This window comes from Brachionichthys hirsutus, unplaced genomic scaffold (genome assembly GCF_040956055.1).
Source record: "Brachionichthys hirsutus isolate HB-005 unplaced genomic scaffold, CSIRO-AGI_Bhir_v1 contig_465, whole genome shotgun sequence".
NCBI lineage: Eukaryota > Metazoa > Chordata > Actinopteri > Lophiiformes > Brachionichthyidae > Brachionichthys > Brachionichthys hirsutus.
Genome location: NW_027180594.1, coordinates 47123 through 72208, shown reverse-complemented (window position 1 = coordinate 72208; position 25086 = coordinate 47123). Strand labels below are relative to the sequence as shown.

The window sequence follows — 25086 nt, the reverse complement described above, 5'->3', positions numbered from 1 at the left end:
AGCTGAGTATGAACTGAAATTGCTTTGTAAATGTTGTCAGAGTTTTTGAGCTATTATGTCATCATTAAACCGTAATTCAACTTCCCCTCATGCCTCTTGAATCATGTTTTAGTATCAACTATTGTTAATAGAAACTTCCGCTGAGCTGAGTGGGTGATTACAACTGTGTAGGAATGAACAAAATGAAACTTGTAAACCAATAGCCTTCGAATACCTGCTGGTGGAGGCGATAACCCCCCCCCTTGTTGTCACCATGCCAGTGTTCAAGCAAGCCCTGCAGCATTCCTGCACGTGCTGTGCATAAGCTACTACATAGGAAGCATGTTATAGTTCTGCCAATGTGACGATCTTTCTAAAAAAAAAAATATTGCGGCATGGGTTGGTTTGTCGAATCAGGTGGCGTTGGGAGAAATAAGAAAATCTTTGCATTGAAATTCATGGTTGTTGACGCTGATTGGCCAATAGCTGCATCATGGCATGCCAATATGATCAACATGTGGAAAATCATTAGCTGGATAACAAATGACTGCAACATGCAACTAAGATCAAGTTACTGCTGAGAGCTGCGTTAGTTTAGGTGTCAAATGTTAAAATTTCAGGTATTGCTGATTTGCACCCTGAGGAAAAACCATGCTAAGCTAATGATAGCAATTTGGCTGCACGTTTTCCTTAAGTCCAAGTCTTGAATGTTTTTAAGCACGAATCACGCTGTTCATTAATTGTCTAAACATCTGGATTTCCTAATGAGTGAAGATTTTAAAGAAGCAACTTTGATTACTGTTTTATAAAGTGATGGCATGAGGACTTTACATCCACCACTGAGGACGGTGCCTCAATTTTTCAATCGGGCTTTTCAGAGCAGGAGAGTCATTGCAAGACCTTGGCAGCGAAGTTGGAATCTTCACACCAGGGTGAGAAATTGCAGGACACTCCTCCTTATTGCTGTGCACGCTGTGATCATAGACTGGAACTGCAATTTATATAGTTATTGATCACTCATACAGTTTCTATGAAACATAGTTCAGATGTCCGTAGGGTGGTTAATAGATCTGATCACCATGTCTATTTATTGATTAGTCGCCAAACATAAGGATTGATTCTAAAATATCCAGATGCATATTGTTTTGTCAATTCTAGTGACTGCTCTGATGGCTGTAAGCCAGTTTCTTTGAAAGATTGAACAAAAATATAGTTGTATTGGTTGTTCCTTGTCAGCAGCTGCAGCAGCGATGAGTGGTTTGTTGAGCCCCTCACATGTGCAATGAAATACAACACATCATTGAAATATGCATTTACACCAATTACCTGTTCAAGGTTTTCAAATCATCAAACATTTTACCAAAAGATGCAACTGTCATAGAAGTTGCTTTAAATTGCATTTTGCTTCAGACTGCAAGGCTCAAGTTGGGGCATGATTGTGCATGTAAGAGTATTTTTTTTGGGGGGGAGGGTATTTTTATTTTGAGTGGAGTAGTTTTACTTGTTTGACCTAATCACAAGAACTCTCGTGTTAGAATACATCTTGTAAATGTCACAGAAATGAAGAACCCAGGGTTTCCCCCACGCGTCCTCCTTGCACCGACTCTTCGCCTGCCGGCGCCTAAGGGCTGAAACCCTCTCTGAATTTTGTACTTCTGTTTAAATGTGTCGTTTTCTTTGTAATGACTGGGTGTGACAGCGATCATAGCGACACATTTGAAATAATCACATGAATCCTGAGGTATATTTCCAAAGCTTCTCAACATGACTGTTTTTGCTTTTAATTTGCCGTTGAACTTGTAAGATTTTAATTGGTGTAAATGGATGCTGTTCTGTCTCATGTGGACTTGGAAAAATCCTAGCCGTGAAAGCAACGAGGACGTGTTTTAAAAACGATGTAATTTCAGCCATTGCTTTGTCTCTGTACAGCGAGAATTCAGTGCTCGCTTTTCTCAATGGGTGTTGGTCGGGTAGAGGGCCATATAGGCGTAACAATAGCCTCCTTCATGATAACAGAGTCTCCACTGATTTCTTGCCCGCTGCCTGTGAATAATATTATCAGCCCACCTCTGGAGGAAAACCTACAGGGCAACAAGTGGTGGTTGGGTGGGGGTGGGGGTGGGGGGGGGGGGAGTAAAAGGGTCTTCTTGGGGTATCAGCTGCAAAGCAGGAAGTCTGTTTCTTTGGTTTAAACGGGTTGTCTCACCTTCGTCTTACCGTTTCAGGTCACTCGCTTGCGCTGCTCGCCCCTTTTGCTCTCTGTTTGGCTGAGCCCCCCCCCCTGCCTCCCGCCTCCCTGCCTCTCCTTCTGTGAGTGAGTTATTCATCCACTCTGAGTCAGGGAGGGTGGGGATTTGGAAAACTGCTGTACCAGTCACACTGTCGGTTTACTTTCCCATTCATTGCGCTGTTTCTTTTCTGTCTCTGCTGCTCTATCAGCCTTCCTGCCTTCTGCTGTGCTGCAGAAAGAAGCCACATTGGCTTTTGAGCTGAAGGAAGCGCCGGCTAGTCTCGACGAGGTAGGCTGCTCAGTGGTGCGTGCGGTCGAGGGTGGCTGAACCTGCGTGGAGTCTGCACATGTTGGTTTTGGGTTTGCTTTTTCGCAGGAAAGATTTCTATTTGCTTTTCATTTTCTTTAACTTTCCCTGTTTGTAACCAGTGCTGGGTTTAATGGTTCTTCACTGCCTCGCACCTTCTGCTCAAGTTTTTCCATTAACTTCAACCTCATGAGTCTGAGCTTTTTTTTTTTTCTCTCCCCCATCCCTATGATTCATTGACGTAGCTGTCCTAGGAAATGTTAGCCTTCTATTTCCATTGTGCTATGGCAGATGTAAACCAGGAACCTCCTTCTTAATGATGCCCAGTGGATGTGGTGGGACCTACAGAAGGGATTACAACTGGTTTCTACTGTACTGATCTAGCGTGGTTCCTACAGAGAAGATGATGGTGGGTTGTCTATGGCTAAGTAAAAACAAACAAAAGGTCTCTGTATGCGGCCTCTGTTATGAGGAAATTCCTGCCCTCCTCCAGGAATGACTTCTAATATGAAAATACTACGGCTTCAAATTCTGAGGCGAGGAACTGCCCTTGTATCGGTGGAGCTTGATAGAACTATCATGGTGTAGGCAGGCAGGAGGTGCAGTGATTACTGTTGGTTGTAAAACAGTCAGTTCTGTGCTATTTATCACGGAATGGCCCTTTATAATTCTGCAGCCATCTATCTTGATGTGGGATTTAGGTTATAGATATCCTACTCAGCGTTTTAAGGTGATCAATGGTGGGAACAATCTGGTTGATGTATACGAACCTTCAACCGTTTCAAATGTAACATTGCTCAAATAAGAGTGTGCTTTTTTTAAAGACCTTTTTGAATTCAAACAAATGAAGTCAGATTTAAGCCATGTTACATGGTCAACGGACTGGCTACTAGACAATTCGCCAAAGCTGTAAAAATGACTTTAATCTAATCACTAAACTGGATGATCTTATCAGTTTAACGTTCAGAATTCTTCCTCAGAACACGACAGACTCTACAACACAGGCGCGATACTCTTGTTATAATGTAAAGGGACTGATCAAATGTCGCCTGAAGCTTTACGAGATTAACCAGTAAGTCCACACATTGATCTGTGTGGAACAAAGCGTTACCCTGATCAGACTGCCCGGCAGTCTCGATGAAAGTCGGGAGATCAATTTTTCCTGCAGTCTTACTCAGTTTTGGATTTGAATGTGGTGACGTGAGTGGACCAAGATCAAAAAGGCTTAGTTGTATTTATACGCATTTTATATTTGAGTGTTTGAGTTGGTTGCAGAATTAAATACTTTCATTGTAAGTACATTCTCTCATCCCTCACATCCTTCACTTTGCAGAGTTTCTGAGAGGCACCTGTATTATATCGGCTGGTTTTTCCTCCACATTAAAAAAGAGATCATATTTGCTTATTTTTTGTTCTTTAGTCCTTAGGCAGTGAAAAGCTGAGGCTTTGTCTATTGTACATTACTTACTCTGGGTGCTGAGACCACGCCTTGGATCCACTTTCATATTTTACAGTTTGTTTGATAGAAGGCTGTGTCAACAAGATATGCAGAGCAGAACTCCAGCAGCATTCCTGTGTGCATGTCTCTCTACCCTCTGCTATTGGAATACTTTATCCCATATTTGCAGTTCATTCAAGTTACAATTTTCCATTAAATGTGTGTGTACTACATTTTGGTTCCGGGACCTTGATGAATGTTCTGCCTTTGTCTTTGTAGTATATTGATATTTAAATGTCCCCAGTTTCTGCTCCCAGTTTACTTTACAGTCAGATTCCTTTTTTACTGTAGGATAAGGGTCCCTTGTGTTTCCTGTAGCAGCGCCTCACTAATAGCAGGCCCAGTAACTGGGTGGGTAGAGCCAGTGCAAAGCATCCTGGGAGTTTGAGTGGGAGTGACAGTATGGTCAAAGATGAGCAGGCATGGCCCAGTAATTGCATTTTAGTCCTGCTTACGAGTTAAACGTTACACTATGATTGTCCTTTTTTTAAGGCATTTATTGGTCACGGGTCTTGACCAGTAAGCAATGAATGAGACATGCCATTCTTCAGGGGAGCGGTGGGAGGATTGCTGTTCCGCCAAGATTAAAACTCTTCTTGTTGGCTTTTCTGCAGATAATTGAGCAACAATATTGCACGATGGCAAACGTTTTCCAAGGAATTCAGGAGATTGGCTCACATGCTGTGGATATCTATGACTTCCTCTTGGCTGGAATTGGTAGGTAATTAGCCCATCTGAATACAAAATGGGTCTTGTGTGTTTCTAATGTCGTTCTCTCTCTCTCTGTTTATAGATCCACGGTTGAAGGACTATCCACTCATGCAGAGTCCTGTTCCCATGTCAATAATATTGCTGTGCTACCTGTTCTTTACGTTGTCCCTTGGACCTAAACTAATGGCCAATCGCAAGCCCTTCCTGCTAAAAGAAGCCATGATAGCCTACAACTTCACGCTTGTGGCACTGTCGATATTCATCGTCTATGAAGTAAGACGGTTTAAGTTTCAAACGTGTCGAGTCTTGAAATACATTTTCTGTTAGGGATGTGTGCAGAATACATAAAATTCTTACCATGGTCAACTTGTTGGGAGTAAATTACATTTACCAACCTGAAATATAAATCTGATGATCGCTCAAAAGGAGGTCATTGTTAAAATTCTGCTGAACCACAAGATGTCCATAACTGTTGCTTACACAGGTATCTGAAATGCTTGTCAGATATTAGTCTCTTAATAAGGGGGGGGTCAATGCAGGATGCAGGCAACTGAGGTATCTTGTTGCTATTGTTGTTGTTTATTCAGCTTCAGTGTGAATTTAGGGGTGAAGAAAGTGTAATTTTGAACAATGTCCAAGTGAGTTCCCAAGCAAGTAACGGTAATCTTTTTTTTCCCCCTTTCTTTCAGTTCATGTTATCTGGTTGGATCACAACATATACCTGGCAATGTGATGCGGTTGATACATCCGACAGTCCTCAAGCACTAAGAGTAAGCCCCCCCCCCCCCCCCCCCCCACCCTCTAAATATTCAAACGAAACGAAACAAGTAATTGTCTACGCGCTTGTTGCCTGTCAATTATAGTCTATTCTTTTCATTAGATGGTGAGGGTGGCCTGGTTGTTCTGGTTCTCGAAGATTATTGAGCTCATGGACACAGTAAGTTCGGTCAAGTTTGTCTGACAATTAATATGCCCCCTTCCTTCCCTTAGCATAATTAAATTGTTATGCTCTCTCATTCAGGTCTTCTTTGTGTTGAGGAAAAAACATGGTCAGATAACGTTCCTTCACATCTTCCACCACTCTTTCATGCCCTGGACTTGGTGGTGGGGAGTCACTTACGCTCCTGGTGAGTACACATTAACTTAAATGGGTTGAAAATGAAACAAACGATTGAAGTTTTGAGCATGGAAATCAATCGTGTACCTGGTGAACTGTGCAAAAACATCCTCCCCACTGCCTTTGTCTTTAGATTAAAAACATTCAGTCTAGTCATAAAATGATTAACAGGCAATTTGTAATGGGTCCAAATTTGGATTTGCCTCATCTAATTACTGTCACTGTTGCCTCAGGTGGAATGGGATCTTTTCATGCTATGGTGAACTCTTCCATCCATGTCGTCATGTACTTCTACTATGGCCTTGCCGCTGCTGGACCACGCTTCCAGAAGTATTTGTGGTGGAAGAAATACATGACTGCCATTCAGCTGGTACACACGCCCCGACACCATGCTTGTTGTTTGATCAACTATTTTAGACAATATGATGCTTTAATGCATTTAGAATCATGGTTTTGGTGTCTAACGTCTTTGTCCTTCCCTAAATGTCTCTGCTATGAAGGTACTAAGACATCGTTCTGTTTCTATACATCTAGTGTCTGGCTAACCCCTGATTTCTTCCACTAGTTCCAGTTCATCCTGATATCTCTCCATGCTACCCAGTATTACTTCATGGACCGCTGCGACTACCAGTTCCCCATGATCATCCACCTTGTCTGGATGTATGGGACCTTCTTCTTTGTGCTCTTCTCCAATTTCTGGATCCAAGCTTATGTGAAGGGAAAGCGTTTGCCAAAACAAGACGTTAACCATGTTCAGAATGGCATCACTCCCCACGCTGACTGCAAACGCAATGGGAACGAGAGCAACCTCAAACACGAAGCCAGAAATAGCTTTCATCACCAGGAGAATGGTGGCAGTTCAAGTGAAAAGTTGAAGAGAAACTAGAAAAATCCAGATGTGAATTTTGTTTTTTTGTTTTACATTTTATATGCAATGCCTTTAAAAAAAATAATAATAATTTACATTGTCAATGACCTCCACAGTTGGGCTTCTGTAATTGGTTGGTTTTGTTTGAGTTGGGTAACCAGTTATGAAACACAATATATGAAGAGAAGATGCTTTAATTTATCTTCACGGATGTAGCTGCAACCACCTTTCAGTTTTGCACCTCACTTGCCTTCACCCCAGCTTACTGTGGAAAGATGATTGTACAGTTTCTATCAAACATGAATACTTTGTGTGAATGGTTTTAAAATACCAAAATAACATCATATTGGTATGCTTTACATATTTAGTTGCATTACGTATTTATTACGTATAATAATAAATATAAATTCTGACATCCTTTTGTATCTGTTCATTTTCCAGAATAAGGGCATATATATAGTGTGTTTAATGTGCTGGAGGGTTTCTCAATTATTCTTGAAGACTGTCGGATCTCTGACCGCGCGCTGGGTTGCAACAAAAATGAAGGCTTGCTTGTGCCTCTGGTCTTGACAATCCTGAGTATGTGGAGCTAGTAGGAGGTAGACAAGAGCCCCATTCTACTTGTGTTTAGGGCTCAGATAGAAGCCATCCTGCAAACCAGATCTACGTCCGCACGCTTCAGTTATCAGGGTTGTCATTGCGAGAGAAGCCAGCTTTACGCTTACTGCAGCGTTTAACTTACGGCTGTAACATATGCTAATATACAACTAACTCCACTTGAAAATTGACTGACTGCTCATCAGTGGACTGTTTCATAAAGCGCACTTGCTAAATAAGACACTTATTCTGTGTAGTCTCCCTTCTTTTAACTTGATTCTCCTCCACAAAGCCAGTTCAGCATAGTTTAAATATCGATTATTGATTCGAATGAAAGAATTGAGAATCATTAAAAATAAAATTGTACATTTAAAACGGTTTCAGTGGTACAGTATGTGAGCTTAAACGTTTAGGCATATAAAAGTTCAACTTTTCCCAAATGTGAATGCTAGAAATGTGTAAGATTTACAAAGGAAAATGATATCGGAATAATTCAGGACGAGGTGATTAGTCTCTATCTGAATGAATTCAGACCAATGAAGAAATATGTATTGAGCCTGGCACCTTAGGCTATAGCAGACCTTGTTTGTGGAAGCTATGTTACTTTTGTAAGGTCACTATATGCTTTTATTCTATTTGTGTGTGTCGGCTCTTTTCGCTGTCAATCACGGCACATCCTAAACTCGGCGTTGTAGTGGAAGGATCTGATCAATGTTCGATATCTAGGGATCCTTTTATCCAGCTACAATTACATATTACTAGAGTCATGAATAAATAAATAACCCTTTGATAAAGAAGCCTTGGTCTGTTCTCTGGCACCACCATCAGACCAAACTTCAGAATTATTTAATTATTAGAATTAATTTATCTTAAAGAGAAAACAGAAATATAAAAACTTATGATGTGAAAGGCCAAGTGTCAAAAAAGTCTGGACAATAGAGACATATTCATAGTGTTTATATCAATTCAATTTATACTGGACTGTGTCCTAGAGCAAACGTGCCAAACTCAAGGTCCGGGGACCAAATGTGGATGGCTGGTGTGCAGACATTTGTTTATGTAAAATGCATCTGTCACACATGTTCTTAGCAGATCGCAGTTGTTGGTTGTACTGCAGTTCTGCCCCTCTCAATTGTGACAAGGCTCGAGATCGACCCAGGAGGAGATACATGGACGTAGTGAGGGAGGACATGAGAGCGGCTGGTTTTGGGGAGGACGATGCAAAGGACAGGGTGAAGTGGAGAGCGTTGATTTGCTGTGGCGACCCCTCACGGGACAAGCCGGAAGTACAACAGTAGTAGGTGTTATACTGTAAATGTTTTTTTTTTTTGAGGAGTGTGTATTGTGTAAAATTCTCTTAAGAATGGGCATAACTTGGGTCAAGTAAATGCCCTTAGTGTTGAACATAGCGAGTTGGATGAATGGCAGTGACTCCATCATTGTTGCACGTTTTATTCCAAGCTGAGATTACATTTGATTTGAAAACATCATTGAAGCATTCATTCAGTGCACATCTAGCATTCCAAGTCATCGTGTTTCTCTTTGCCTTAAGGTTGTGGGCTGACCCCCAGCTTCCACGTCAAAGGTATTCTCCATATGGCAAATGGTAACAAACATTGTGACATGAATATCAAGCTATGAGGCTGCTATAACTGTACAGTACAGTACACTAATCCTTATAGTCCACCCTAGGTTTCATGCATACCCAGATTGTCTTGCTGCAGGGTGGGGTTAGATCAGAAGACCACTAAGGAGCCAGACCCCTTCTCTCTACTCGAGCGGATGAGACGGATGCAGATCATGATGTCGTCTGAAACCAACGGTTGCAATAACAAGAAGTGCCAGACGTGGCAGACTTTGTAGTCAAGGTCAAAAGAGAGGATGCTTTCATCCTCTCTTTAGCGTGGACGCTAAGTAGTGATCTCCAGAATGTAAAAGATCAGCTCCATTACCATGGGCTCACTGCCCCTCCTGTGGCCCCTGCTGTTCATGACGGGAGTCATCACTCGGTCCAGAGCGTTGAGGTACTGATCAGGGAGGGGCTGTCCGTTACTCCCGGCCGCAAAGCCCTCCTGAAATGACAAAACAAGCCAACAATTACTTTTGATGTGTTCACACCCGGTGGTTTAGGATCTTCACAGCCTTGTGTTTTTATGAGTCATATCTTCTCAGCTTCAAAGTGTGACCAATTATGTTTCCACCCTGAAGAGATTATTACTTATATATTTGGTGAATGTAAACTTTTAGGAATCATTGTGTGAGAAGCGAAGACTATATAACATTTTACTGCTAAAATGATAAATATTGAAGGACTGCTGTTAAAAAAAAGGTTATGCAACTACAGAAGAAAGATCGTTTTCATGCTAACCAACAGACTGAAGCACGTGAAAACTTTAATGGCTTGATTTCATGTCTTTACAAAGAAATAAGTACTTTCCGAAGCTCAACTTCGATTATTCACAGGCAATTGATTTTTGTTTTTCCTTCATTAACCAGCAACCGAATGTCCCATTATGATCAAATATCTCTTTTAAAGAGAGACTTAATGTTATCACTTAATGAGCTCAGTTGTGGCTTGGCTCTTTGTTTTCTAGTTCCTACGAATGCTCTTGCCTCTATAACATAGAATGGAGATGTCAAAATGTCATATTTCTGTGTTATTTGCTGTTGTGACTTAGATCATCGATACCAAACATCCTTTCTGACCTTCTGAGAGTCAAAAGAGACACGCAGCCCCAGTTTGGCCATCCCATCCTCCTTTAATAGTCTGAGGTGAGGACACAGGGCCAGGCAGAAGGCTCGGGCGATCCGTTCCGTTAACCGGTTGTGTTCAGCGGTGTCGCTGGCTCCTCCTTCGAGATGATCTCCTTTCTGCAGGAAGAATACCTTGACAAAACATGCACATAAGTGTAAAAGCAGCTTCAAGCAGGAGAGCAGATCAAGCAGATCAATATATACTTCTGTCCAGCGGATGATCTTCCCATTTTCTTTGTATTCGGACTTCTGGAACATCTTCGTACTGCTGATGGACTCCATGGATTTCCCATCGATGGGGCTTATAACTCTGGAGGGAAGGAGCCCATGCAGTTCAGTTTTTCTTATCCCCAATGCTACAGCACCACAATTAAACAAAACACAAACTCTACTCTATGCACCGCATTGTGTATGTTGTCGCTGCTGCAGGTTCAAATGAGGCCCTGTGTCACTCACTGATTCAACGGATTTGTCTGTCTGTCCTTCTGTTAGCGAGATAACTCAAAAGGTTCTGGAAGGATCTTGATGAAATCTTCAGAAAATGTTGGGAATGTTACCAGGAACAGATGATTACATTTTGCAGATGATCCAGGAAAGATCCTGAATTATGGATCACTTTGAAATTTCCGGTATCATTGCAGTCAATGGAGCTTCAGAATGTGTTCCTCAATATCTCTGTTGATTATTGACCGATATTTATGGGATTTGACACAGTCGTGTAGGGTGGGGACCTCAATCTCACCACCAAATTTCTAACCTTATGGTGATGATCCAGATCACCATGTGGACAGTGTAAATCCAAGTAGGAGGGGATTGAGCTGCTTGGCGGAGGTCTGCGCTCTCTGAGTGCCTTTCTAGTCTTATTTTCATCTAAATTTGTTTTTTTACTAAACACAAAGGCGCCATTCGGAGGCCGCTCCATAAACATCAAGCACGTACTCACCCTTTATTCGCAATGCATTTCTGCTCCACCCACTGTACACAAACAAGCTCCTGGCTCTCTGACTGGTCGAGCTGTCCACAGGTGACTGTGTAATCTTTCATCTCCCTTAGTGACTGACGGATTTCCGCCATCGTTTCCATGGTGATCTGCACCATTAGCCCATCTGGAGAGAGGGGGCAGCAATACAGGAGAAACACACAACCAGACAAGAAAAAGATGGGACACACACACATATACGCACAGACACGCACATCAACACATCTAAAATGTACGCAGACACACACAAAGATCAACACGTTCTGCATGAACCAGTTTTGAAACATACACTTCTCAAACCAAATAAAAACCTTGAGGTAAATTCACCTCCCTTTGATTGAACATCCTACCTTCTACAATGCTGGATTTGGCGAGACACCCTGCAGATGTTTTTAGTGCACTGCTGAAAATGAAAAAACAGGATCCTGTGACTGCAAGAAGAAGAAGAAGAAAAGAGAAAGAAACAAACACTGGATTCAGCCCTAGTCTCATTTTTCCATTCTTTACAGAGACAATAAAAAAAGGTCATGTCATCTGGTGTTTAATAAGGGAAAACAAACCCATTATTGTTTTGAGCAACTCATTTATCCGATTTTCTGTGATGTACTGTACTTCAGAGCAGATTTAGATCATCATTCACATCATGAATTTGCACATGTACCTGTAACAATGCATTTTTTATAAAGCAAGTGTACAATTTATTGTTTGTCTGTGTATATCGATGTATGCATTGTCATCAAGTCGCACTTCCTTTCCTTGTAGCGAATCAAACTTCCGATCGTCCATAGCACTTCATTGCGTAACACAAAGTCCAGACTGTTAACATGTGACGTCCCTGGTATAGCATCCCGTTGCAAGCCCACCTTTGCGCGGCTGGTTGTGGATACTGATGGCCTGGGTCTGGTATTGTCCGTCGCCTCCTTGTACGCAGATGAGGTGGGAGTCTGCAGCCTCGTTGAAGCACGCCCCAATGGCCAGCACGTGCTCATTGGACTTATTAAGAGCCTTCATTAGCTGCCATTAGACATGTGCACAGAGAAGGAAGGGTGACTATTGATTAGACTGTATAAATATTAGCATTGCCACTGTGAGATATACTTAAAGGCATAGCGTTACCTCATTGTAGCCAGTGATTGGTATCTTTATGCAAGTCTTCTGAGCCTCTAGATCCACAGTGAGCCCCGGCACCGTTGGCAGGCTGTAGCGGTAATTCCTAAAGTCCTGGAACAGGACGGGAGCGGAAGCTGAACGTCAAATATGGAAAGCTCGGTTGGAATTGCAACACCAAACCAATAATTGTCATAATTACAATGAGCAGTCTCATGATGGTGTGACCAATTCCTCCAAACAAAGGCTTCCTAAGACGCACGCTGTACAGGGGGCACGGGTAAACTGAAAGAAAGAAAGAAAAAGCAATTAAAAGAAGAAATTCAATATAGATGCACAAACAAGATGTATGGGGGGGGGGCTTGCCTACATCTATATTCGGCTCCAAGTCGCAGCATGAGACGCAAGGGAAAGGCTTTGGCCCACCCCACCTCTGCTCTGTGGATCAGAAGGCCGAAGAGGTAGGGCTGGTTTGGCAGAGGTAGGCCCTGCAGGGACTGGTGAGTGGAGCGAACGTACAAGAAGCCTGCATGCTCCTCACTGCCCAGGAAACTACCACCGAACAAGGAAAGTGACAGATGCTTCACAACCTTTCCTGCAGAAACACACAGGAAACGACATGCAATGTTCATAGAAAAACACTTTGAGGGTACGGCAATCAGAGCTTTGTTTCCATAATGGATCCCTGCAGAGAACGCAGAACTCCATAAAGACACATCACTACCACTGCTGCATGGAGCTGTCTCACTGTGTGTGTGTGTGTGTGCGTGTGTGTGTGTGTGTGTGTGTGCGTGCGCTGACCTGTGAGGGAGTCCCAGTACAACTGGAGGAAGTGGCTGAAAACGTCTTTCGGGAAGCTTTTCTCTTCGGGCAGGCACTGCAGCAGCAGCACCACTTCCGCTTGGCCCACAGCATGCATCCCCTTTGACGTTACACACCAGCACTTCCTGTTAACGTCTGTCACACAAACGAGACGCTGTAAACTCAGCAAAATGTGTCAAATAAATGTCTCTGTTTTCTGCCTCCTTCTGGCAGGAAATGTGAATTACAGAGCAGATGGAAAAACTAATGTAAATATAATTACAGTTATTTTCAATGTTTGCACGATGGAAGAAAAAGTATTTTTCCTTTTGATTATGTTCTTATTTCTAATCACACCAGCTCCATATTTGATTAGAACTACACAACACCATTAGTTGCTTTCACACATTTTACCATGTATGGTGAAAATAAGAAGGAAGCATACAGTTAACCAGCTTGACCATAGCGAGTAGGTTAGCATTGAGGACAAACACCAGAGGTTTGGGCCTGCCACTCTCCAACTCCTGAATCAGCAGCATCTCAGAGGGCTGCTCCTCCACGGTGTAGTCTGCAGAAATAACACACACGTAGCACACTGATGTCACACTGTAGTATCTGCTCCAGCCGCTGAGTGTGGGCGTTTTCTGTCCTGTTGTTCACGCTCCTCCTCGGCTGTAGCCGAATAAAAGAGCTCATATCATCACATTTAAATATAGAACTCACAGCTGTGTGAAAATTAAGAACCACTGTCTAGCGGTGGGGGGCCTCTGTCTCACCACCGAAGTTCATCTGGATCTGATCCAGAATGAGGTCAGGAAAAAATATTACATTGTAACATTGAAAAGGAAAAATCTGTTGCAAGCACACATCTACTCCGATTCACTTTTACATTTCATGGTTGGTGTATAAAGATACCAAGAACAATTTAGAACCTTTTGATGATGATCCAGATCACCATGTGGACGGTGTAAATCCAATCAGGAGGGGAATGAGCTGCTTGGCGGAGGTCTGCGCTCTCCGAGTGCTCGTATTTCCATACTTCACCTTGTCGTCAGCGTTTGTCAACTCTTGAGCATCATGTCACATTTTCACCTGGCTCCGTTTTGTCTTGTGTGCGACTCCCTACTGTGCTTGCTTGCCCTAGTTATGCACGAGGTAGAATGTGCAACGTGTCGAAACACCGACAAATTGGCAGATGAACCAAGAACGTATAGTGAAGGTCAGGAAAATGCTGGTAATTGATTGATTTAGCCGAACCTTTCACTCTTACAGCCAATTCAGTCTTACCCCCCTTGACTCCGGTGGAGGTGAGGATAGGTGGCAGGCCTTCCACGGGGATGAGGTTGGATGAGCTGCTCGCTAAAGCTGTGGTGCCCCAGCCACGAGGACGACAAGCTTCCTAGAAGGAGAAGAAGAAGAAAGAGTGAAGATGAGTGAAATGATTTAATATCACAGGGATATTTTAGCCTCATTCTCCTCTAAATTACAGAAATGCTCATTTGTGTTACGAGTTAGGCGAACCTACATTGATATTCGTCCCGTGTGGCCGCAGGGCTCTCCTGGTCTGTGGTGAACCTGCGGGGCTTTTAACCTGCCCGGCATGAGCTCGTCTCACCAGCGGTGAAAGAACGGGGCCCCTGACTGGTGTGGTCGGAGCAGATTCCGATTGTTTGTTAAGGAATTCGTCGGCAAACCACACCCTCCTTTTCCCCCTGGGAGGTGTCCCTGGGGGGGGGGGGGGGGGGAGACAGAAGCATTCAGGCTTTTCATTGAAAAGCCTGAATGCTTTTCAATGAAAACACACAGAAATAGAGATGTTAACAAAGATGAAACATTCTGCGCTTACGTTTGATGAGGGTCGAATGACAGGAAACGCAAACTCGCCCTTCCTTGCCATCCATATGTGCCAGTCTGAACTTCAGATTGGAGCAAAGTGCACAACAAACCTGATGATGCAAACATGCACACAAATAAGGGATGGGTGTGGGTCATCAGAAATGCTACACAGTATCAACTAGCTTTACTCACTTTCCCACAAGCACGGCAGTGGTGCCTGCGCTTGGTGAACGTGAACTTGACCCCACACTTCATGCAGATCTGTGCCTGAGAATCAGGGACCCACACTGGAGCCACTTCCCCGAGGACAGTTGCTCTATCCTTGGACAGGATCCCAACTGGGCTCGATTCAGACTCGTTGTCAGGATCCAGAGAAGAAGCTTCGCCGTGCCCCATTGCTCTCGCTCCTCTCGCTGCGCGAGTGTTGCCGCCGTCTGTGACGCGTTCCCCGTTTGATCCGGCCTCCTTACGACTCTGGAGCTCTCTGCCACGCATCTCCTCAGGTGAGAGAGCAGAGGTCGCTGCCGCGGCCTCGGAGCTGCTCAGCTGCTCCTGCTGCTCCAACCTACTTTCCTCCAGCTCCTTCTCCTCAACCACAGAGTCCTCCTTTGATGGAAGCATCTCGGACTCCTTCTCCCCTTCTTCCTCTGGCCATGCAGCCTCGGCCGGGCTCAGCACCAAGGAGTCGGAAGGCTCCCTGAAGCAGCTTTCGCTCCACGTGGAGATGTTTGTCACAGTGCAGTCGCCCTCCTCCATCTGGGAGGGCGAGGCGGGTTTGGCAGGATTTTCAGAGGATTTCTGCTCACATTTCTCAATGCCGCTTCTGATGGACGTGTCTGAAGAGACCTTGGACAGAGTTTCTGGTCGCATTTGACTGCAGCCGAGTCCTGGTTTTGGTACGTCTCCATCTTTTAGCACCAGCAGGCAGGGTCTGTTCAGCCAGTGGTTCTTTGTGTCCTGAAAAGATGAATGGTCTCCCTCATCTGTTGAGATACACAATCGCATAATGTCTCTGTTTCATTGAGAGGAAACAGAGGTGCATCATCGTACGAGATGGAATAAAGGCGCTCACTCACACCAACGCAACAGCATAAAAGAAACCTGTTGAATTATGGAAAACCTGCAAAAAATATGCGAGGAAACGGCACCAGGCTGCAGTAAGCAGATGCGGTAATAGTGAATGGTGAATGCACAGTGGTGGCAAATTCCTCGAGGACCTGCGGACTCATCCGTGTGAACCCCCTCCCACAGCCCAACACCATGCATGGAATATGACCCGGTGACTCTGACCTGCCTGCATATGAATGGTTGCTTGTCTTCTGCGCTGATGTTCTGTGTGAACACGATGAAGGCACGATGGGACGCCGGTTCCTCCTTGCCCGGGGATTCTCACATGTCTTTGATCACCATTTAGTAGCTGCTGCAGGGCCATGTAGCAACATGCTATATTTGATTTCCTATAAGCTCATAGTTCTTTAATCATCATTAAAGGCAGCTTTGGGTGCCTCTTGAGAGATGAAGCCGAACTAATCGCAGAAGAGGAGCTTTTAATTATTATTATTATTATTTGCGGATAAAGGGTGGTCTCACATAGATATCGGTTCCCCGGATGATCAAACAGTTCCAATAAGTGGCTATAATTTCATTGGCTCCCAGGTTGAGATGCTGCAGATGAAGGCCAGTCTAAAATAAATGGAGTTTTTCCAAAATAGAAGACATTAAACATCCTTCACAAGGTTTAGTTATACAACCCCACTCATGTAAATGACGCGCACGCATTCCAAGATCATGCGTGGCTGAGCTGGAATGATTGATGAACGGCCGTGACGCAGAGGTCGGGGCTGCGCCACTCCAGGTCGATTTACGGTTTGCCACGTAAAAAAACAAGAATAACGAAACGGGCTCCGGCAGAGAGAAGCAGCGCTGCAGCTCCGTCACACCCTGGAGCAGAAAGGCGCGTCGATCCCTCCTGTTGGGGCGACAGAAATACCGACAGAGGAAACGGCGGCGCGTCCAAAGCGAAGCGATCCAGCTGACCGGAGCGACGCATGACGTCACACGCGCAAAAATGTTGAATCCGCTCGCAGCCGCCGACAATGCGACATTCACCCCTCATCCCGTCCGGTGCCGCTGCGGACGCCGCAAGCCCGTCTCCGTGATAGAAATGCACGACCTCCACGCGCGCACGGACGATGCGCAACAAGGGCGCGATGCCAAAAAGCTAAACCAGCTGTTTTCTGAAGGCAACTCGTTGTTGCATCATCGTTCCAGTAACGCGCAGCCATGAATGGCGCGCCCCCACTGCGCTGCTCGTACCTTCCGTTAAAGCTCCCAGGAGGCTTTCGTGCTCGTCATCCCGCGCAGAGAAGAACTTCAGCATTTTCTCTCCTTTGACATTTGCATCCCGACCAAGGCGGATCCGAGCAGCTGCGGCTCCCTCACAGGCGGAGGGAAGGGGCGATCTGCCTTCTCTGCCACCCCCCCCCCCCCCCCCCCCCCACACACACACCCCCACCCCCTCCTCCTCCCTCTGCAGCTCTTTCAAGAAACTCAAGAGGGATGCAGAAATGTCCCTCCCCAGTTATCTGTACACAAACCCCACAGGGGGGGGGGGGGGGCAGGGAATCCTGTCTGTCACACTGCAGGAACGATTCCCAGCTTTCAGCATCACCGAAGTAGCCGAACATCAAAGCCAAACGGCCACGCTCAAATCTTCAATACGACCATTGACCACAGCACATCTAAAAATGTCAACCATCTTTATTTTGTTTCATAAACAAAGAAGTCTTAAGACGACTGGAATCCTGATCACGACTGGTACGTGTTGAAGGGATCTAACCATTTACCAGACAGTTGTTCTTTTATTTTTTATTGATAACTGCACGATCCGGTCTGACTGGGGCATCAGTGGGCCGTGGCTAAATTAAAAAAGTCTCTGGGGGTTACTGGGGGTAGCGTCCGATATGTCTGGTTGAAACACGCAAAGAGCTTCACTCCGATGTGTCAATTTGCCTCGTTCTTTGATGCCTCATCAAAGTTCTCCACCAGATCTGGGGAGGAAGACGATGTGAATTATTACACAGGAAGAATACAATTCTATTACCTCTGGTATTCTCAAAACAAAATATCACTTGTCTGGATCATTTTTATTAAGACTATCATTTTATGGAAAACTTAGAAAATGTCTTTTTTTAGCTGGTTGACTTATTTTTACATCCAAAGGTCCATACCTGGAACATCATCATCCTCTTCCTCAATGTCCTCTGCTTTCGGAGCCTTGCTGTCAAGAGCTGAGAAGAAACGCAAAAATAAATAATGCAGTTATAACTCCAACATTACGTGATTCTAGCCTGATATGAAATATTTTCCTGAAAAATATCTCCGGTGATAATTTATATATATATTTAATGCTAATAAATAAAAAATGAAATATTTTCAGTCTGACATATCTGTGTGGTAAAATCTTCGTTTATCTTCCTTCCTCCTCTGCGCCCAAAACCAAATTCAAAACTTCATTGAGCCACACGTTCACACTTGTTGATTATATATATATATATATACGGCTTCATTGCTATAAATATGAAGTTTATTTTGTGTCGCTGACATCACACGATCTGCAGCTGCAAATACTCACATTTCAAATCACCTGTTTGAGTCGAGTCTGCTAAAATAAACCTGAGTGCTCTGCAGGGTTTAGGCCGGCCCTTTGCCCTTACACAGTGGTGACCTTTTAACCCCTCGCCTTCTACCTTCCGGCGGAACAGTAGTGAGAGACGGACCAGCAAATTACCGTTTTCTTTTGTCTATTCATATATTTTGTGGGCAGTTCCAACAATAAAGAATAATAATAAATCCCCGTCTTTATTAGTTGCATGAAAAGCATCTTGTAAAGTTGCACTTATTCCGCTAACATGATAACTGATACTGTGTGGCGTAAATGTGCACAGAACATTGTGATGCTATAGAAGTAAAAAATGATTTTTAAGTGTAGATCAGTTGCTTCTCGGCTACTAATCAACTTTTCAAGTCATCAAACTGCAAATATAATAATAAGTGCAGCTTTAAATCATAAGTCAGAACATCACAAACGCCCGCGGCCTGAAAGGTCAAAGAGCACCGACCTTGCCGTGGGAACTGCTCAGCCAGTTTGCGCAAGCTGCTGAGGCTGTCGGCTCCCAGCTGACTGAGGATGCCGGGCAGCATTTCGGTCAGCTGCTTGGTCTCAGCGTGACCCGTGATGGCGAAGGTGTTGGCGGACAGAGAGGCCTGGACTTTGGGGTTGTTGAAGTGGATTACGGTCCCATCGTCTTTGATCATATTCACCTGAGATCAGAGGACCATTCGACCTTGTGTCACGACAACCTCGCACGCGATCGAAACACTCGACAGAGTTTCACGGCCAAAAACATTCACGACAATTTACCTCTTCAATTCCAGCAATATTGTTGACGGCCAACTTCTTTAATGAACTCTGAAGCTTCTTGTCATCGGCTGTGGCCGTTCTGTGCACCACCTTCTTCTTCCTACGTGCAGATCCCTACAGCAAAGGCGACATAAGATCCTTAAATGACAGAAAATCGAAGCTCACAACGACTTACAAGAATAGCAGCATCGGAGGAACAAGAGCAGAAACATAACGCTGGGTGTATTTAGCATGAAGCTATCCACTGATGTGATTCTGTTCTGCTCAATTCGACAGCCTGGCAGATGGTTTTTTTAAAGACTGATCTGGATGTCGAGATTAAAAATCTCAAATACTGCATGAGAATATTAACAAAAACACTTTTAATCGGAGTTATGAACAAAAGACACCATGTTGGACATTTTGCCAGTGAACGAGAAACTCGTCAATACTCTCTGATCGACTCAGTGGAAAATAGCACAGAATGAATGTTGACGTGTTTATGTTATTTTCAATTTAGGTTGGATTTTGTTTTTTGTGCGCGACGCAGATTTTTGCCGCGCGAAGACCGTATCAACTGTGCGTCCTAATGTTTGTGTTTATGACGAGACAATTGCGTGTGTTTGTGTGTTGTATTTATTTGTAGTAAACGTGTATTATATAACATATTATAATGACATAACACACAAATTTACTCCAAATTATTTATAAAGAAATAAAACCACAGCTATTTTACCAAGTAATTAAATGCACAGAAATAATGATAACAATTTTCTAGCATTCAAACTATTTTCTAAACGACTTTAGTTCACACTTCAGATGAATGTGACGAGCAACCCTTTAACACGCAGTCGAATTGGTGATGCTAGTTTTACGCGGACCTCGGCTCCTCACACAAAACAAACAAGAACGCACTTCCTGGGTGTAAACCTACCTTGCCTCCTATCCGGACCTGGGCTTGAAGTTTTGCCAATTTTTCCTGATTCATGTCGACACCTGCAGTATCAGAGGAATGTCGATAAAACGTCAAATACATATATATATTTGTGTGACTTGGTCTGTTTTCCCCTGTTAGCCAGAACAACCACGAGCTAACAGGAGACAAGAAAGGGTCCCCCGTTTCCACACGCCAATAATATGCTGACTGAATAACGCTCGATTTATCTCAGGAGGCAAATCAATAAAAGAACAATAAACGTTTAAGGGAATACTAACGGAGACTATCTCCAGCTGATCAGAATGCTGCTGTATTCGAGGCTGGAGCTGAAACCATAACACAGGGAGGGCCTTGCAGGCTGAATAAGCAGCCTGTCAACGCTCCGCTCAGCCTGGCAGCGCTGCTACAAACACACACCGACATCCACGAAGCCCCGCAAACAACGACAACTTCACACAAATTCACTGTCAGCCTTCCAAACCTGCTTAAAAGTCCAAATTCATGCGGTACTGTAAACTGGAGGATTGTGGGGTAAGCGATTACGTCACGTACCATGCGGATTTGTCTTCTTCGTTTTGGACAGATGTCAGGATTTAGGTTTTCTTCTGCCATCTACAGGACACTTTATAAATTACATCTCCAGTGTCCAAAAAGCGTCCCCTTGCAGACTTATGATAAAAAATACTGTCCAGTTCAACGCTCCCTCAAAGGCGCGCTCGTGCGTAATTGCGCACTGCAGACGAGGACATCAACCTGGACAACGTGTGCTACCGTTGGAGACGTGAGAAGGACACAGGACAAATTTGGTTATATACTGTATTTTGCAGATGAGGCGTTCCAGGACTCTCTCCTGACCGCGGTGCACACATGAATGAATGAATTTTATTTTCGAACATGTATAAAAATGTGTAAGTATTTGTACATACAAAAGAAAGAAATACTGATAAAGGAACAAAAGACATAACAAAACAAAGCACATAGTTCAAAAAAGCAGATACAAGAATGTTTTTTTCATTTGGTTTTCAGTTTTCAGGTCCCCCCCCCCCCCCCTTAGTCCATTAGTCCAACACATTTCCTCCAGGATCAATAAAAGTATTTTATTTATTTATCAATCGTATCTATCAATCTACTTTTTCTGAGCACTTAAGTAGAATACAATGAAATATCGAGTGAACCTATAAAGAAAATATTTCTATGTGTTCATATGAATAGTGTGCAGATGCATTTAGACTTTGGAGATGCATTAAGCTTCAGTAAACCCATGACATTACAACACACACACACACACAGACACACACATATATATATATTATTATTGTTTTCATCTATATTGCAGCATGAAGTTAAACATATTTAAGAGACGACAGCTACAAGGCACCATCAAATAATACAATTATTTAATGACATTACTTGCAAATAGACCGTTGATATTCTGTAAGTCGCCTCACAGCAAGAAGGACCCGGGTTCGATTCCTCCCTGTGGGGAGTTTGTATACGTTCTCCCCGTGTCTGCGCCGTTTCTCTAGACGACAAGACGATTGTGATCATCTCGTCTACAAGAAAATGGATGTATGGAATAACATCCACATGTCAGGTAAAAAGCACAGATCATATTCTGCCTATCGGTTTAGTTACAGCGACACAAAAACCAGGCACGATAATCCATCATCATCATCATCAAACCAGAATCTGTGGATGAGGTTGTCAGAACAAAGACAATAACTTATCCGATAGACAAAGCCCAACTAATGACCGAAACAGTTTGATTTGGGCTTCTGAGTACTATTACGATAAAACGATTATAAAGAAGAGGACATTTCTCACACGTTACATGTTATTCATCCAATGACTGAGACTGTGACCATCTCTATTTCATCCAGGTAATCAATTCTCTTGGAACCAGAGTTCAGGTGATGAATTTGATCCCCGTGCTTTGCTGAGGGAACCTACTAAGACAACGGCAGTCCGATGGGCCTGCACCCGACTTGCCGCGCTCCACCGAGCTGCGGAGCATGCTGCACTGCCAGCGATGATGGTAATGAGACTTCAGCAACCAGTATCTGTGGGTCAGCATGAAGACTTTCCTAAGAACCGCCTTCCTCAGCAGGATGTAGACCCAGGGATCCAGGATCTGGTTCCATGTGGCCATGCGTACCACCATCAGGAGACTGACTGGAGCAGGCTTGTCCTTGGTGCTGGTGCTCATCAAGATGATGTGGATCTGGTGGAATAGTCACAAAATGAATGATAACTGACAGAAATTAACTGGCTGGCTAGTGTAACTGGGTTTGAAATGGGCAACAGGGGAGCTATTGTGATGTGTTTTTTTGGATTGTAAGTTGTGTTAGCCAATGTTCTATTGGTTAGAGATAGATTTTTATTGTCTATCATTCCGTTCTCCAATGAGCTGCACACTCACTCTCCTCTAAAAATATTTAAAAGAATCACTCCAAGGTTTTTTTAAATCATGGTGGGATCGCATACGTGTCTGGTCTCTCTACCAACCTCTCAGAACTGGGGATTCCCATAAACAGCACAAATAATACAAAACAGAGGGGTGTGCCTCACCAGTAATGGACCCCAGCAGACGCAGGCCACCAACATGATGACCAGAAGCTGGCAGATCATCTCCACGTGGTGGGGCGTGCCTCGACAGTGACGTCTGCGACACAGCCTAGCCTGCAGCAGAGCACAGCTCGTCAGTGTATTGCAGACAATGGACAGCGCCAGGGCCAGCAACCCCAGCAGAGAGAAGAGCAGAGGTAGGAGCACATCCAGCCAGTCTTTGGGTTCCTCCATGTGGAAGAAGCACCAGCTCCTGGAGCTCTGGACCTTGTAGGGCCTCCACAGCAGCACAGGCAGCACGGCAACCAGGGCTGCAAGCAGCCACATCAGTCCCAGCAGCCTTTTCACGTGGTGGGAAGCCAACGCCGTGGAGTGGAAGATAGGTCTGGTGACTCCAATGCAGCGCTCTACAGCCATGACGCTCCCCAGAAGCAAAGGGCTCAAGCCAAAGAACACCATGCACACCCCAAAAATACTACACACGATACGATGAGGGTCAAAATGTTCCCATTTCCTGTGAGAACTGTACACAAAAAGCACCAGGGAGCCGTTGACGAGGTGACCCAGCAGGTCTGTGACCACTAGGCTGCTGGCAAACAGCAGGAAGCACGCCTTGGACTTGATCTTGATGCGTCTGTAGGATTTGACAAGGATGAAGAGGGCGAGGCTGTTGGAGAAGATGCCCACAGTCATGGAGACAGCGGAAGCAGCGACAGATAGTTCTTCCTGGCTGCAGGTGTCGTTGCTCGGTCTGACCTCTGACCCGCAGAGTGTTTCTGAACTCCCATTGGCTGACATGATGAAAGGGAAGCCTGAAGGGAAGGACATATTGTGGATGGGATGTGTGAATAATACTTAAATCCCAATATGACAACTCTACGACATCGTTTGACTGATTTAGAATGGAGAATGATTTTGAAAAAAATTATAAATAATTGAAAAGTGTTAAGGGTTAAACTTTCTATTATTGGACTCAAGGCGCGAGTGTGCCATTAGTTGCCCTTGTGGGAGACAAACACAATAAATTGCCCTCTGAATGATTTTCTCGAGGGAAAAATGTAATTCTGTGCATGAGGGGGTTCCATTAAAACGGATTAATTCATATGTGATGCTGAACCTCAATGTGCCCTCCGATTAGATCAAATACGATGCTGTGTCTCCGAAGAAGCTGACCTCCTCTAAAAGACTAACAGCCCTCTCTGTGGTTTTGTTAGATTTGAACTATGAAAGCTGAGTCACACAATAAAACAATTATCATCTTCACCAGCAAATATGTTGTTGACCCTCTGCTTATAAGAAAAGAAGAATGTGTTACTTTTCTGGATAGTAAATATATGACAGTTGTGATGCTTCTTCTCTATTCACAGCTCAAATAATAATTTGCACATAAAGCATGAAACTGAAGTGTAGTGATCATGAAATGAAATGAAATGAAGCAATATATTTAGAAAATGGATCAGATTTGCATGAGATAAAACAACTTTGTGATTTACCTCAGGCTCGGTCTGTTCTTAAATGACTCGTCATAAGTCTTCCATGACCACGAGACCGAGTTCTCTTTCTCTCTTTGGTTTGCTCAACTTGTTCCGTTTGCGCTCCTCTGGTCAGTGGGGTCAGGGACGGAGGACAAGCTTCAGTCCCACTGTGGATGCTGTACACGTTTGTCCCAGTCAGGAAAAGAAATAAAAATCCATACAAGTCTTCTTCTTTTTTTTTGTCCTATAACTGTTAGTCGACCAAAAAATCAACTCTTGGCAAAATGCACACTGAAAGTTGTCCCCTGAACTGCATTACACGGAGACATGCTTCTATGTTTGAGGACTGTCCATCTTAGTTTCTGCTAACAGACGCACAGCAATGGTCTCTGTGCTTTTATTCGCCCCCTGATATGCTTGGATCTGCTGCTCCTATCAGCGCAGCAGAAACAGGTTGACTCAGACAGCATGAATCACCTGCTGGTGACTGAAGTCATCAGGACTTTCATCTGTTTTAGTTTTATTTTACTTTCTCATTTTTACATTTAATTTCAAGATCACCATTTAATGTGGTCTATTGTAACCTAATATTTTGGTGTTGGTAAAAAGAAGAAGTGTCACAAATTCAGGTGCAACTATACTCCCAGCAAAAAGAGTGACACAGCCAGTCGCTGATAGAATTTATCTATAGTTTTCAATATTATTACCTTCGAATCTGTTAGCAAGATAGCTCAAAAGGTTCTGGACAGATCTGGATGAAACTTTCAGGAAATGTTGGGAATATTACCAGGAACATATTATTACAATTTGGTGATGATCCAGAAGAGATCCTGGATCCTGGATCTTGCAAGTAGACCGTTGACATTCTGGAAGTGTTATACAAATATTCCTGGAAACTATGGGAGCCTATTGAAACCCAGCAT

The 25086-nt window shown here is 43.9% G+C and overlaps 4 protein-coding genes across 6 annotated transcripts; 1 reads left to right on the top strand and 3 right to left on the bottom strand.

The window, feature by feature from the left end:
- Positions 1-2456: 2456 nt before the first annotated feature.
- On the top strand, positions 2457-7118 carry LOC137916080 (very long chain fatty acid elongase 1-like). The gene is made up of 8 exons (XM_068759200.1): positions 2457-2498; positions 4629-4731; positions 4808-4998; positions 5415-5495; positions 5606-5662; positions 5747-5852; positions 6076-6212; positions 6408-7118. The coding sequence occupies exons 2-8, from the start codon at positions 4653-4655 to the stop codon at positions 6726-6728; spliced, it is 972 nt and encodes a 323-aa protein (XP_068615301.1). The 5' UTR covers positions 2457-2498; positions 4629-4652; the 3' UTR covers positions 6729-7118.
- A 1703-nt stretch (positions 7119-8821) lies between these two features.
- LOC137916086 (zinc finger FYVE domain-containing protein 9-like) lies at positions 8822-17164 on the bottom strand. The gene is made up of 14 exons (XM_068759209.1): positions 17101-17164; positions 14977-15767; positions 14236-14347; positions 13394-13516; positions 12949-13104; positions 12518-12742; positions 12350-12432; positions 12157-12261; positions 11904-12054; positions 11391-11471; positions 11005-11167; positions 10266-10371; positions 10014-10193; positions 8822-9379 (listed from the first exon to the last, which is right to left on the bottom strand). The coding sequence occupies exons 1-14, from the start codon at positions 17162-17164 to the stop codon at positions 9218-9220; spliced, it is 2502 nt and encodes an 833-aa protein (XP_068615310.1). The 3' UTR covers positions 8822-9217.
- A 365-nt stretch (positions 17165-17529) lies between these two features.
- LOC137916081 (transcription factor BTF3 homolog 4) lies at positions 17530-20721 on the bottom strand. Of its 3 annotated transcripts, none has more exons than XM_068759204.1 (6): positions 20676-20721; positions 20121-20182; positions 19208-19321; positions 18906-19107; positions 18015-18074; positions 17530-17834 (listed from the first exon to the last, which is right to left on the bottom strand). In XM_068759204.1, the coding sequence occupies exons 2-6, from the start codon at positions 20172-20174 to the stop codon at positions 17788-17790; spliced, it is 477 nt and encodes a 158-aa protein (XP_068615305.1). In that variant the 5' UTR covers positions 20175-20182; positions 20676-20721; the 3' UTR covers positions 17530-17787. The 3 variants fall into 3 exon arrangements, with proteins under 3 accessions (XP_068615305.1, XP_068615304.1, XP_068615302.1); XM_068759203.1 differs by having other exon boundaries at positions 20605-20686; XM_068759201.1 differs by having other exon boundaries at positions 20121-20200; positions 20624-20678.
- Positions 20722-22029: 1308 nt separating this feature from the next.
- LOC137916085 (prostaglandin F2-alpha receptor-like) lies at positions 22030-23486 on the bottom strand. Its single transcript, XM_068759208.1, has 2 exons — positions 22692-23486; positions 22030-22344 (listed from the first exon to the last, which is right to left on the bottom strand). Exons 1-2 carry the CDS (start codon positions 23484-23486, stop codon positions 22030-22032), a joined length of 1110 nt encoding a protein of 369 aa, XP_068615309.1.
- Between the last annotated feature and the right edge of the window lie 1600 nt (positions 23487-25086).